The following is a 14,218-nucleotide window of genomic DNA, read 5'->3' on the forward strand; positions in this document are numbered from 1 at the left end:
TCACCATTAATCTCTCTACTCATCATTAATACATTTAAATCCCACTATTTTTTCAAAATACTGCTATTTTAACTTTCATGGAGAAAAAGGAGTAACTGAATTTCATAGTTTACTTATACCTATAGCTCTTTTCATTGTTTGAAACTGTGCTTACAAATACGAAAGCAATCCATCAGCCATGGCAAAATATACGTTATGTATAATGTTGAAAATAAATAAAAATATCTGCATCATCAACCGTTAAAATCTTGTCATACTTTTTTATTCTATGAATTAATTTATAAAAAAAAGTCGGGTGGTTAAACTTTTTGTAATTCCCTAATCCTTTAAATAAACAAAAAACTCTTCAAATATCAGTAAAGGTCTACTTACTACCATTTCAAATCAAAATACTAGTATTTCTATTAAAGCAAAAAAAAAAAGGAGTAAAACAAAATAGATAATGTAGAGACTATAAATAGGATTGAGAAGAACTTCAAACCTCTTTCAATCATGAACTACTCGCCTTCTCCAACTTTTAAAACTCATCATAAATAATAAAGTCTATTTGTCTTTCCTTTTAAACCCAAATCCTATAAACACTCCTAGCTTCTCTGTTCATTACTTATACCTCACGTTATACATATAGCTCCTATAAATGCTTCTCTTTCCTCTCGAATAATCTTCCCTCACTACTTTCTATATAAAACCCTATCTACTTCACTCTTCCTCTTAACTCTCTCTTCTTCTCTTTGCCTCGGTTCTTTCCTCTCTCTATTTAAAACACAAATATGATAGTGGTTAGAGAATATGACTGGAGCAGAGACTTAGCCGGTGTGGAGGATGTGGAGCGACGGTGCGAGGTCGGACCAAGCGGCAAGCTTTCTCTCTTCACCAACCTGTTGGGTGACCCGCTTTGTAGGATCCGACATTCACCTTCCTTCATTATGTTGGTAATATTATTGATCAAACAACTCTGTTTTCTGCAACTCAAAGGATAAAAACGTTTTTGATAAAGACTTCTAACTTCTCAACCTTTGGGTTATCCAAAAACCCATTTTCATAAATATAATTTTAAATTTAAATTTAAGTTCACTCATCTTTATTCATACATGATTTTTTTCTCTGACTCTTTTTCTTGAAAGAATTTTTTTCTGACTCTTGATAAGATCAAAAGGCTCATAATTAATATTTTCTGAACCCAATATATATATCAAGTAGCTAACATAAAGTTTGAAACTTTACAATATATTAATAATGGTGAAGAAATAACGGAAAATTCTAATATCTTTGTAACAGGTGGCTGAGATGGGTACGGAGAAGAAGGAGATAGTGGGCATGATTAGAGGTTGCATTAAAACCGTTACATGTGGCATAAAACTCGATTCAAATCATAAACCACAAAACGACACCGTTAAGCCTCTTTACACTAAACTCGCCTACGTTTTGGGCCTCCGTGTCTCTCCTTCTCACAGGTACGTTCCGTTATTCCCACTAATCGCGTGATTATAGAGGAGAGTAATTAAAAACTAATAGTTAATTTATATGTTGCAGGAGGCAAGGGATAGGGCTTAAGCTCGTGAAGATGATGGAGGAATGGTTTAGGCAAAACGGCGCCGAATATTCATATATAGCAACTGAAAACGATAACCAAGCTTCGGTTAATCTTTTCACCGGGAAATGCGGTTACTCCGAGTTTCGTAAACCGTCTATCTTGGTCAACCCGGTTTACGCCCACAGAGTCAACTTATCGCGTCGTGTAACTGTCATTAAATTGGACCCGGTTGATGCAGAGTCTCTGTACCGACTCCGGTTCAGCACTACCGAGTTTTTCCCGCGGGATATCGATTCGGTACTGAATAACGAACTCTCACTCGGGACTTTTGTGGCGGTGCCACGTGGAAGCTGTTACGGGTCGGGTTCAGGAGCATGGCCCGGTTCGGCTAAGTTCCTGGAGTACCCGCCCGAGTCATGGGCCGTGTTGAGCGTTTGGAACTGCAAAGACTCGTTTCGGCTAGAGGTTCGTGGCGCGTCGCGGCTGAAACGCGTAGTGGCTAAAACGACGCGTGTGGTTGATAAAACGCTGCCGTTTTTGAAACTCCCTTCGATACCGTCTGTTTTTAAACCGTTTGGGCTTCACTTTATGTACGGGATAGGTGGAGAAGGCCCACAAGCGGCGAAGATGGTGAAGTCATTGTGTGGTCACGCGCATAACCTGGCTAAGGATGGTGGTTGCGGCGTTTTGGCTACGGAAGTGGCCGGAGAAGAGCCGTTGCGGCGAGGGATACCGTACTGGAAAGTGTTGTCGTGCGAGGAGGATCTATGGTGTATAAAACGGCTTGGGGAAGACTACAGTGATGGTGCTGTTGGTGACTGGACTAATTCACCACCTGGTGCCTCCATTTTTGTGGACCCTAGAGAGTTTTAAATGTTATTTAAAAAAATCCTACATGTTAATATAGAATCATATTATTAAACCTACATGTTATTACGGGGTTGTCCTTGTAAACTCTTAGAATACCTTTTTAAGGGTCTTTTGGTTTTAGAACTAGTCTTCTCTATTTCCTAGGTAATCATCTTTTGTTTGTTAGTGGGGATTATTAGATTAGTGGTAAGAGGTAGGGAGGGGAGGCAATGTTTCGTGCTTTTGGGTTTGTGTCTTCTTGTCTTGTAAATGGATCTAGCTTTTTAATATACTTTATCTGTGGCCAAATTAAAATGCCGACCTATTGTTCTTGATTATATATCGATAAATCTAATTAAAATAATTTAACTAGCAATATGTATCATACCGACAAGCTATTACATACCATTAAAGTTTATCAAACCGTAACGCTCCTGACCGATCACTAAATTTCTCACGTCCGTTCTTTATTTGCGAATGCGATTTGTGAATTCCATTTTATGCGATGAACTGTGTATTAAATTTTTAAAACTTCGAAAGTTGATCCTAGAGTTTTAAATAGATTTTTGATCAAAAAATAAATGCACTTTGATAATATAAATAACCAAATCAATTTTAAAATTTTTTTTTCATATACTACGAACAAAAATATTACATCAAAACCTTGAAATACTCCTTCTGTTTTTTAAAGATGTTGTTTTGGAGTTTTCACACATATTAAGAAAACACATTAATCATTCATTGTTTTTAGAAATTATCAAATTTCAATGCATTTTAACCAATAGTCTTTTAATAAATTCAATTAATTTTATTGAAATTTGCAATTTTTATATAGAAAACATAAAAATACATCTTTTTGAAACAAATATTTTTTTCAGAACATGCATCTTTTAAAAACGGAGGGAGTATTTGAATTTTGAAAAAATATAGAAATATTATTATATTCTGATAATGATTAATTAATTTGGATATTTTTTTAGTTGAGATAGTTTATCTCTTATGTATGTACAAATACATGTCATTTATTAATAATAATTTAATATGATATATCATATTTTCTAATTCTACATCGGATGAACGGATTGATATGTAGAGTGAAGTAAATCATGTCCAAGCAAGACGATAATCTTGCAAACAAAATAAGAGTTACCCACTAGCAAATCCCATTTAATAACTAAGATAGTGTATATTAGTTTAGTTGTTCTTTTTAGGTGGGATTTTGGTTCTTAGTACTTTGCTAATTCGATGCTTATCATTGATGGATACTGAAGAATAAAACCACCTTTGATATCGCTAGTCTTACGTGTAAATGACATGAATATCAATGTCATGGACCACACTTTTCTCCATTAAATGGTCCCAAAAAGATGTTAAACTGATAGATTTTATATGTTTCTTTTGTTGGTTTGCAGTAGCATGATTGAAACCTTTGAATTGGGTTTGTGAAGGTGTCATTATCCAAAAGAGATATTGTCGAGTTGTGAGCACCGATCGAGTCAGTGAAAGTTTACACTCACAATAGGGTCTTGTTCATCGCATTACAAGACATGTGGAGGTAACTTACTACTTTAAGTTTGTGGAGTATATTTCAGTTATATAAGATTGTCACTTACGTGGGTATGTTGACCCGAGGTTTGGTTTTTAGCTGTTGTGAGCTTACTACATTTTGCATTTCTTGGCAGTATATGTAAGGATGGTTTTTGATGGTTAAACGGTTCCTGTTTGACCTGGTTTTTATATGACATGTAGCCATGCATGCAGATTAGTTATATTCTTTTTTCCTAAGTACAGTCACGATAATTCATAGTTTGCCAATCAATATATGGTTCACCGACAAATATAAATACAAACAAAAAGGTCATAAGCGTTTGATCATCTATAGAGTCTAGTACTATACTACTATATATGTTTGATGCAAAGTGATTTATGTATTTACTTATTTACCACGTATACACAAACTATTGAAACCATCCTGGATTAAAGTTTTGAAAACTGGAGTCCTTAGCTCGAATTCTTTTTAGATTTTGTAGCTACTAGAAAAGGAAAAGAGGAAGGGGAGGCGGTGTTATAGTCTTCACGGAGTTCTGAAGTAGATTGAATCCTCTTAAAGCAAATATATGCATGTAGGATAAGCACCAGTTGCAAAATAAAAATTTAATGCAACAACAATTTGAGGATTATATTTATATTTTTCCAGAATTTAATAAACGAATAACGATCGATATATCATCATATATAGACGTGACGTGGGCCACAAATCCACTAGGATATAAACATCCAGACGAGAGAAAAATTCACAAGAACTTTACATTTTTTAGTTTTTACAGTCATGTAATAATAGAGTACATATTTATTTTTGTAGAATAGCAAAACCTGTGTGTAAGCCAATAAATATTGTTCGCTTATATTATTCACGATCAAAACCTATGCATAAGTCTTGCACGACACTAGACATACATCATGTTCAATATTGGTAGTAGATAATGTTTTCTCTCAAGTGAATGGGGCTCTGTTCCTAAACTTTTTAGTTCTCAAACTACAGATACAATCATTGTAAAAAAGTTCTGATATGAGTAAAATTTATCAAAAGTCCACGAGATACGAAATAACCACTTTGGGCCGTAGTCCAGTTTTTATTAAAATGTCGAGAGACTGTCTAGTCTCAAACACAGTCAGACGTGAACAATTTTTTGGAACCATTTGTTACCAGGAAGACTTGCAAATACAGTGAAACCTCTATAAATTAATAATGTTGGGATTACACCAAAACTATAGTTTTTATTAATTTATAAAGATTATTAATTTATCGAAATACTAATTAAACAAAAACTTAATTTGGAACTGTAAAATTATATTAATTTATAGAAATATTAATTTATAGAAATATTAATTTAAAGAGATTATACTGTATAACTTGTTTTGGTCCTTTTTAGTTTGTTAAATACTAATGAACAATCACAGTTGAAAATTTAAAAACAAGAAAATACTATCATCTTATTATTATTTCAAGAACCATTCTGTTTTTAACACTTCCAACCTAAACATGATACCAACTAAGGAAGAACAAAACCACAAAGGTTAGTCATCTTTGCTTATGCTTCTTCTAATGCTTCTTGTTTGTGGAAGAAGAAGACTTAGAGTCATCATTAACAGAACCAGGACTCGAAGTCCCTGAGCTACTCATCATCTCTCCACTCCTCTCTTTACCAGCCCAAAGCTTTGAGAACACTCTAGAAACTCCCAACCCTCCACCTTTCACCAGCTTCCCTTTATTATTCTCCTGCTGTTGTTGATTCTTTGCGAGTCTTAGACTTGCTAACTCACCCCTCAATGTCTTTATATCCTCTGCGTCCCAAGACTCTGTCTCATCTTCAGTATTTGTCGACCTCGAAGCAGGAACAATCTCTGGCGTGCTGTTTCCCGTTGATGATGAACCGTTGTTGTTGTTGTTGTTAGCTCTTGCCTGTTCAAAGAAGAGCACTTGCACCACCACACGCATTGGTAACCTCTCGTTCTGAACAGCGTGTGCGCAAGCTTCAACCGAGAGCTTTCTACAGTCCATTAGCTTGCAAATTCTCTTCTTCTCGCTCTTGCTGATCTCTGGATGTTCCTGATTAGACAAAAAAAACAATAACTTGGTTAGCAAGTTAGATCTAGGGCAAGCACTTAGGGTTAACTATCAATTCCTTGTACCTTAAGAAACATGTCGATGGCCCTATAAACACCGTCATGAGACTGTCTTGGAAAGCTCGAGACCATCTCCGCGAGTGCTAGAAACTTCTGAAGAGGCAACTTCTCCGAATCCCTCGATCTCTCAGCTAAATAGCCGTCAACAAGCTTCGCAACCGATGCTTTCGCTGTTACATCATCATCTCCCGAACGAGAGTTCAAGAAAACCTCAACTAAGCTCTGCATCAAGTCAACATCATAGAGCATGACATCACTCAAGCTAGCCTCATCTAGCCCCTCGCCGACTCTGTTCTTTAGCCCTGCTTCTTCATCACAGCCAAGAAAGATGGAAGCTCTCAGCAACTTAGTCAAGAAAGAGGAAGAAACACTTCGTTTCTCCTCAGGGATCAGCTCAATGATGGAACCAACCAAAGCTCTGTATTTAGCATAGTCAGTGATCTGCGCGGAGCTGCTACTTTTGCTGAACCCTGGAACCCTTTTGGTCGCATAAGCGTGTAAGGCTTCACCGATAACATCAGCCGAGACTTTGCATCTTGATTCTATCGTAGCGATCACTCGTTTATACAAATCTATATGAAGATCACAGAGATCCTCAACCCACCAGTCTCTAGGAACAGCCTGCGGTCTCCTCAGACCATTGTCAAGATTCTTCTTCTTGCTGTAAGTATAAGACCATTCGACCCTCGAAGTATCGATGCAAGCTCTAGAGGCGATGGAATCCAGACAGCGACCTGTTAGCTTCAGTTCTTCAGCGTGTGGAGACAGAGCTCTAGTGGTCTGAAGCACGATGATGGAGTCTTTCCAGCTCTGGAGTATGCTCGAGTTCAAGAACACTTCGATCTTGTAAACGAGATTCCCCTTTTCGATGGTTTCGTGCATCTCAAGAAACTCGGCTGCGCAGCGAGCAGCGACTACGTTGTAAGCGTTTAGCGTGACGGTCATGCCGTAACAGAACTTGGCACAGATCTCAAATGAAGCAGGACCGCCAGGGATCTCTGGTATTACAATCTCGTCTTCTTCTTGATGAATCTCGTCGTCTTCATTTGATGATGATGATGTTGTTGTTATTAGTTTCTGTAAGCGTGCGCTCTTAGACAGCAATGGAAACTAGAAACATGAAACAAGACGTAAATATTTAGGTTGAATCTTTCTATATAAGGTAAGTCTTTTAAGTGTTTTTTTACCTTGTGAAGATAGAACTTGACATCGCCAATGGTTACAATAACATCTGTTGCTAAGTCACTTGATACATACCTAAAGAACCATAAAGTAAATAGTTGTCAGAATAACATTTTCAGATCTATAACATAAGGATGAGGGATTTTGAACACAAACCTAACATTGTCTCCTTCAGATTGAAATGAATCAGGTTTGGATCCAAGTTTCATGAACTTCATGGTGTTGAATCAGTGAATAAGATCTCAAAGAGAAAGCTAAAAAGACTCAAAATGTGTCTGGTCAAGAAACAGAGAAGCAAAGACTCTGGAAGAAAAGAAGGGTCTGTGACATACAACTTAAGGAAACGTTGTTAATGGGAGTCTCACATCTCAAAGAGAACATAGAAAAAGGAGAAGAAAAAAAAAACTTAGAGATGCACAAAGTACCCACTCAAACCTCGAATTTACTGACAGACACACAGAGAGAAACTAGTTTTAAATTAATCAAACTCTTCACTCTTTTCTAAGTGCTTCACACATTCACAAATACAGGAACACGTGAAACCCTTTTTAATCTCTTTTTATTTTATTCTAGTTGTGAAAATAAACAAAAAACGAATCCAAAGCTTGAATATTTTTGTTGTTGTGGGGGTTGATGGACGATGGCAAAAGCGTAGTAAACCTGCAAGAACCAACAAAGAAAAAAACAGAGAAAGTTTGAAGATTGCTACTTATTCAATAGACAAGATGAATCAAATCTTTTTTTGGGATGTTTTCTCAAAAGAATCTAACAAAAAACATTAGTGGCAGAAATCTTTTATAAAATAAATAGTTCTTTTTTGAAAAAAAAAAAAGAAATCAAGAATTGTTCTGATTCTTTTAAACTCTTAGATCCTCACTTGCAAAGACTTCAATAGAAACTATAGTTACCTTTCTTCTTGAGAAAGCAGCCTCGGTTGTTTGAAGAATCTCTCTCTTAAACCATGAGCCACCACCGGGAAAATCTATTGTTATATAAGTTTCTTGGAGTTAAGGACCGACCCAGATGAGGTTTATGAATAAAAAAGATTCTTCTTAAGCAATCAAACAGTGACCTTTCGTTTGTTATATAAAAAACGATGCTTTTTCTCTGAAAATGAGGAAATTAAAGAGAAAATGAAAGGAGCAAATTGGAAAAAAAAAAATTGAAAGTGAGAAGAAGGAGAAGAAGGAGAAGGAGAAAGAGGCAAAGCTGCTTTTTTCTGTACAAATGCACGCGAAATCTGACAAAAGCCACTTACTTGAGTGCCCCCTTCTCTTCAGACAAACTTACCTTCTTTTCAGGATATGTTTTCTTCTTTCCTTTTCACTATCTCTCTTACTTTTCTTTCTTTTTACCTTTTTTATTAATTTCTTCTTTTTATTTTTTTTAAAATGCATATTATTTTATCATATGTACAAAATAAAAAATAGTGGAAGCATCAGAAATCTTTCCTATCAAATCCTAGCATTAGAAATATTTTTTAATATTATAAGACATTTTTATATAATTTAAAATACATTACTTGAGTATTTGAACTGATTTTTTAGATTATTTGAATTGATTAAATGTTGTTGGTTGACATTTATTAAAATATAAAGTAAAATTAAATTATAAATTTAATTATATTTACTATAATATGCATATTTTTTTAAAAAATATCATTTTTTGGGGAATTGAGGGAATATATAAATAAATTTCAAAAGCTATTTGGACCTAAGATTCTTTCGGGTTAATTATCAAAGTTATGACTTTAACTTTAAGATTCTGTTGCAGGAAAATAATCTTATTGATCAGATTTATTACGCCTTCAAAATTAACGTTGTAGATCTTCAAAGCCTCAGAGTATAAGATAATTATAAGATAAATATAAAGTAAAATTAAATTATAAATTTAATTATATTTACTGTATGCATAATTTTTTTAAAAATATCATTCTTTGGGGAATTGAGGGAATATATAAATAAATTTCAAAAGCTATTTGGACCTAAGATTCTTTTGGGTTAATTATCAAAGTTATGACTTCAACTTTAAGATTCTGTTGCAGGAAAAAAATCTTATTGATCAGATTTATTACGCCTTCAAAATTAATGTTGTAGATCTTCAAAGCCTCAGAGTATAAGATAATTATATGATAAATGGTACAATGCATGTGGCAGCCAGTGAGAATCCAATGCATGTTAGCTTATAATCAGCTAGAAGTCGATTCATTGCTGTTTCAGCTTTCACATGGTTTTATACATCTCACGAATCGGTTCACGCTATCCAATAGATTTCTCTCTTCGATTTCTTTATTGTTTTTATGTTGTCCTTGATCATACTATAGCATCTACTTTTGATTTTAGTGAGTAAAAGTTTCGACGTCATGAGCTCGACATCTAAGAACAAAACTTATCAGAGTTAAATTCAGGTTTTCCAACCAATCATTCCTACCGAACTTAGGCATGTCTTCATATTAATTCTTGTTGTACATAGCTTTTTTCTAGACAAAAAATACATAATGTTATTATTTTGATCTGAAATATTATAAAGGGGATAAACTGTCTGAATATAATATCCACAATCATATGTAAGTGGATCTCAAAATGATTGAGATGGCATAGAGGCAGGTTAATTCTGTGTGCCAAGCTGCAAACCATTAAGACGTTTGATATCGAGCCTATAAAATGAAATCGTCACTAATTTTGGTGATTTAAAATTTAAGACGTTTTCTTAAAAACATTCGTGTGATTATAGCAGAGCACATGGACTAATTAAGATTGTGATTGCGAAGGAAATGGCATAAATTTCGAAAAGCACAAAATAAATAAATAAAACACCATTAGGAAGAAAGGTTAATGATGATTCTCTCAAGTCTAGTTTCACTTTTGTGCATTTCAATTTGTTAAACTTGAGAAAAAAATAATCGACACGAAACTAACTTAATTTTACAGAATGCAAAGCCTAGGTTAAAGGCTCTGGACATACCTTCCAAACAATATTCAAACCATGAATATATGGAAAATGTAACTTTCTTTTTAGAGGATATCTCCATCACCACTTTAGTAAAGCGATACATAATGTGTGTATCCCGAGATCACATTAATGCGTTAGATGTATCGATTCTTTATAAAGTTTTACAACGAAATGATCAGAAATATTACAAAAAAAAAAGACTTTACCGAAGTATTGAACGTTGAATCGATATGAAAGTCGAAAGCTACATGTAACCTAATTATATAATATGGAGGAGTTGAGTACTCGTGTGATTATGGGAACCACCAAAACGTGGTCCATGCATCTCTCTTTTTCTCTTGTTCAACCAGATTTTATCTCCTCCTTTCCCCAACTAACTATACTCAGTTTTGTGGTCTATTATTTCGTGTTAAATGTTTGTTTTTTTTAGTTACGATCAAAGTGATCATAACCATGGAAATCTATTAAATCATTTTCAATAGTCCTTTTTTTTTGCTTAAATCATTTTCGATAGCTGATAAAGACTCTTAGAGTTATATGAATGTACACATTATCAAGCATTTGTTTTAATCTAAACTAATACCTTAAAAGTTTATATGTATTTAATTTTTCTTCTACCAATAATCACATTAATCAAAAATCTCATCTAAATAATTGACGTTTTTTTCCTTAAAATATTCTATTTTAACTCTCTCTAATAATTTTAAATAATAACTACTAAGCTTTTAGTAGGAATCTTCTGGCTGCGTCAGAGGGTTCTGGTTCGTGGCGGTAACTAACAAAATCGAGAAATCAGAAAAGAAAAAAAGTGAAATCTTACGGATTTGATCTTCTTCGGGTGATTTCGCTCTCATCAACAGCGATTGTTCTCCAATCAACATCGATCCCGTCCTTGACGACGTAAGATTTTTAACGATCCAAAATTTGCTTTGCAGATTCGTTGTCCTTGACGACGTTGTTGGATTGCTATAAGATGCTTAGTGTTTTTTTTTTCTTCTGTGGATTGTGATTGAAGATTGTTTGCGCACCAAGTGCTCGATGAATTGTCTAACTCAGTGGCTGTTTCCTTTTTTTTCTCTTTTTAATTACCGAAACAGAAAAGCTTCTGTGTCTTGTCCTTCTTGTTCTTTAACAGTTTTGGATTTTTCCTTGTCTCTCTCTTTAATCTTTCTCCTCTGTATGTTTTTTTCTTCCGTCCTTTGTGATTCTTTCTTTTTTTTATGGTAGCAAAGAAGTCTCTTTTTTAAAGTTATTGTCTGATTAGTGTTTGTCTGAATCCTGTTTTAACACAGTCGGATTGTATAGCTCTTAAACAGCCTTCTCATTTTGCAAGAAAGCTCAATCATTTTGTGACGATGGACCCTCAACATACCGGTGATTTGATGAAGTAATTCTCATTATGATTTCATTGATTCTTCGTTTACCTGTAATATGCATAACTTCAAATTAATATACTGTTGGCTGTCTAATAGGCATTTGGAGAAGCAGAATGAATTACTCAAGGAAACTCAGATGACCATGTCACATGAACTCCAAAAACTCATGGTATTATATGATCAAAATAAACTTGTTTGTCATCAAGTTAGCGTCTGGAGATCGGATGTTTTTTTGGCAGGTGGAAGAAGAGATGATGATGCATAAACTCTGTGAGCTAATGGTTACTCATCGTAAAACCTTGAAGGTATGCTCTGATCCAATCCAACGGAGTTTCGAGGGCTTACTAAACGAGCTTGTTTTTTATTTTGGCAGGAAATGAAGAAAACTCAGAATCTGTTGCAAGGAAAAGAAACAGTTGAATCTTCTGTTGTTACAGTTGAGGCCCAACAACGCCCACCCATCATATACCAATACAGCAGGAGGAAGAGTAAGGCCCAGCAAGAAACGGTTCAGGTCTCCAAGTGAGCAGACGTCTAGAAGGTGAGGGATTGAGAGAATAAGTAACAAGCTAAGGAGTTGTACACATGCTTGTGTAACCTTTGTGGCCTTAGTATTAATTAGAACACTGAATTTTGAATCTATTTATCTATTAATAAAGAATCTGTACTCTATACATGTATATGCAATCTCTAATTCTGATATGAAATTAATGAAATAATAATAATGTCATAGAGTAACATCAGTAGCCTGCAAAAAGTATGGAGACCCTCCAATTCTCTTGGTGCTCAAAACATTCTTCACCAAAAGTTTCCATCGTTTCTCATCTTTCCTGCTCTGTTTCTTCATCCTCTCCTTGAAGTCACCGCAGAGAGGGACTCTGCACTGCTCCGAGTCGACGCAGATACGCGAATGAAGCTCAAGAAGCTGCCACATTCTCTTGCAACGGCTGCAACCACCGGGGATTGATCTCAGCTTGCATCCAGCCATATGTTTCAACAGCTTCTCCAGACCGTCGCACGCTTGAAACCCGCAAGAGACGTGAGGGTTTTCGACCTTTGTTGGACCTATCTCTCTGCATCCGTCTCTACATATGTGGACAAAAGCTTCCATTGCATCGTACAGCTGAGTGTATGTCTGAATCTCTTTCTGCTTCCTGCTTCTTTGCTTCTTTACATCAAGCTCGTAGGAGACAGAGCGTAAGAGCTCTTTCTGGAGACTAGGGTGGCTCTGTTTCATGGCTTGCCATCCTTCAGAAGTAGAGACTTCTTCGAAGCTATTTAGTATCATTCTGTGGCAGAGAAGAGCGAGACGAGGAGCGTCGCAGAGAAGAGCTAGCTGAAACACATCGATCACATTCTCTTTGTTGAGCAGAGTGTTTTCGAAGTGTGACTCGCATACTCGTTTCAGATGCGGAACCACGTAGACGTGTGATAGTACAAGAAGATGTATCGCCAAGTCTTCCATGTCTTGTTTCTCGTAGCTGCAAAGAAACAGAACAAGTGTTCAGTTAATTATTTGTCATAACAAAAATGTTTTTCTTTTAAATATATTTTACTGATTAATAAGGAATTAAGATAAAGTACCAAGAAGAGTATAAAAATCGAATGAAAACGCGAACAGCATCGTGAGGAACGCCGAGTATTGAGATTGATTTGCGATGAGGTTTTCTCTTGTCTTGCTTCATCAATCCTCTTATTACATCCGAGGCCATTCCCTGATTAATAGATTAAATCATATGCTTTAATAGAATTCAATATTAAAAAGTGTGTCAAATTTTAAGATTTAACAACATTTTTAGAGAACTTACGATGACGTTGGAATGCGCGTAGATCAAGCCATTATTATCCGTGTGGATCAAGACATCAGCTCCATGAGCTTCGTCGAACATACGATCCCATGCATCTCTTGTAGCTTTAGAAGCGAAGCTACCGCATTTTTGTACCGTTGACTTCTTCAACTTCGTACCGGAGTTTGATTTTACCGGAGGAGGTGGTGGTGGTGGTGGTGAGACGTTTTCCGGTGAACATTTCGGTGAATAAACGTTGATGTTCTCCATGTCTTTGAAAGGAACGTTATCTATCGCAAAAAAAAACGAGCTGTGATAATTAGACAGAGGAAACGGAGAGAGATGGAGATGTAATGTCAAAGACCAATTTATATCCTTCCTTTGGTCGGATAATTAAAAATATTTAATAATAAATGGTGGAAACTCGCAAGTGTGAACTGTTTAACACGTCTTAATTGGGTCCCACGCGGCTGATCCAGTTTCATATTGAGAAGAGATAAGTACTTGCTGATTCATATCCACGTAGGATGACCTTTTCTAAATCACTCATTTATTAATTCTATCCTATTTTTACTTTTCTTTTTAGTTTGCAAATTTCATTTCCTTTGTCTAAACATTAGAACAACATTTATATCCAAGTATTTTTAAAATAAATAAAAGGAAATAAATAAAGCTAAAATTACTATCAATCAATATATTTATTATATATAGTTGTTTAGTCTAATAGTGGTTGGCGACGACGTGTTTAGAAAAGGTACACATGTGTTTCTTTTTTTGCTATTAAAATAAGTATTCACACACTATCTTTCTCAGATTAATCATCTTAAAAGTTCGACTTTTCACTTTATCAA

At 35.3% G+C, this 14,218-nt stretch overlaps 4 protein-coding genes across 10 annotated transcripts; 2 read left to right on the forward strand and 2 right to left on the reverse strand.

The window, feature by feature from the left end:
• The first annotated feature begins 500 nt into the window (after positions 1-500).
• Positions 501-2,699, forward strand: LOC108854368 (probable N-acetyltransferase HLS1). The gene is made up of 3 exons (XM_018627906.2): positions 501-932; positions 1,279-1,454; positions 1,534-2,699. Exons 1-3 carry the CDS (start codon positions 771-773, stop codon positions 2,405-2,407), a joined length of 1,212 nt encoding a protein of 403 aa, XP_018483408.1. The 5' UTR covers positions 501-770; the 3' UTR covers positions 2,408-2,699.
• Positions 2,700-5,344: 2,645 nt separating this feature from the next.
• Positions 5,345-8,525, reverse strand: LOC130510495 (BTB/POZ domain-containing protein NPY5-like). Its single transcript, XM_057006858.1, has 5 exons — positions 8,161-8,525; positions 7,409-7,912; positions 7,258-7,327; positions 6,077-7,180; positions 5,345-5,993 (listed from the first exon to the last, which is right to left on the reverse strand). Exons 2-5 carry the CDS (start codon positions 7,468-7,470, stop codon positions 5,487-5,489), a joined length of 1,743 nt encoding a protein of 580 aa, XP_056862838.1. The 5' UTR covers positions 7,471-7,912; positions 8,161-8,525; the 3' UTR covers positions 5,345-5,486.
• A 2,293-nt stretch (positions 8,526-10,818) lies between these two features.
• Positions 10,819-12,222, forward strand: LOC130512024 (uncharacterized). 7 transcript variants are annotated; one of them, XM_057010092.1, is made up of 5 exons: positions 10,819-11,104; positions 11,538-11,591; positions 11,677-11,749; positions 11,820-11,885; positions 11,954-12,222. In XM_057010092.1, the coding sequence occupies exons 2-5, from the start codon at positions 11,560-11,562 to the stop codon at positions 12,104-12,106; spliced, it is 324 nt and encodes a 107-aa protein (XP_056866072.1). In that variant the 5' UTR covers positions 10,819-11,104; positions 11,538-11,559; the 3' UTR covers positions 12,107-12,222. The 7 variants fall into 7 exon arrangements, with proteins under 7 accessions (XP_056866072.1, XP_056866071.1, XP_056866070.1 ...); XM_057010091.1 differs by having other exon boundaries at positions 10,820-11,104; positions 11,542-11,591; XM_057010090.1 differs by having other exon boundaries at positions 10,822-11,104; positions 11,521-11,591.
• Positions 12,212-13,709, reverse strand: LOC108834875 (BTB/POZ and TAZ domain-containing protein 5). The gene is made up of 3 exons (XM_018608193.2): positions 13,389-13,709; positions 13,165-13,295; positions 12,212-13,061 (listed from the first exon to the last, which is right to left on the reverse strand). Exons 1-3 carry the CDS (start codon positions 13,635-13,637, stop codon positions 12,308-12,310), a joined length of 1,134 nt encoding a protein of 377 aa, XP_018463695.1. The 5' UTR covers positions 13,638-13,709; the 3' UTR covers positions 12,212-12,307.
• Positions 13,710-14,218: the final 509 nt, after the last annotated feature.

The sequence above is a fragment of the Raphanus sativus genome, chromosome 4 (genome assembly GCF_000801105.2).
Source record: "Raphanus sativus cultivar WK10039 chromosome 4, ASM80110v3, whole genome shotgun sequence".
Classification (NCBI taxonomy): Eukaryota; Viridiplantae; Streptophyta; class Magnoliopsida; order Brassicales; family Brassicaceae; genus Raphanus; species Raphanus sativus.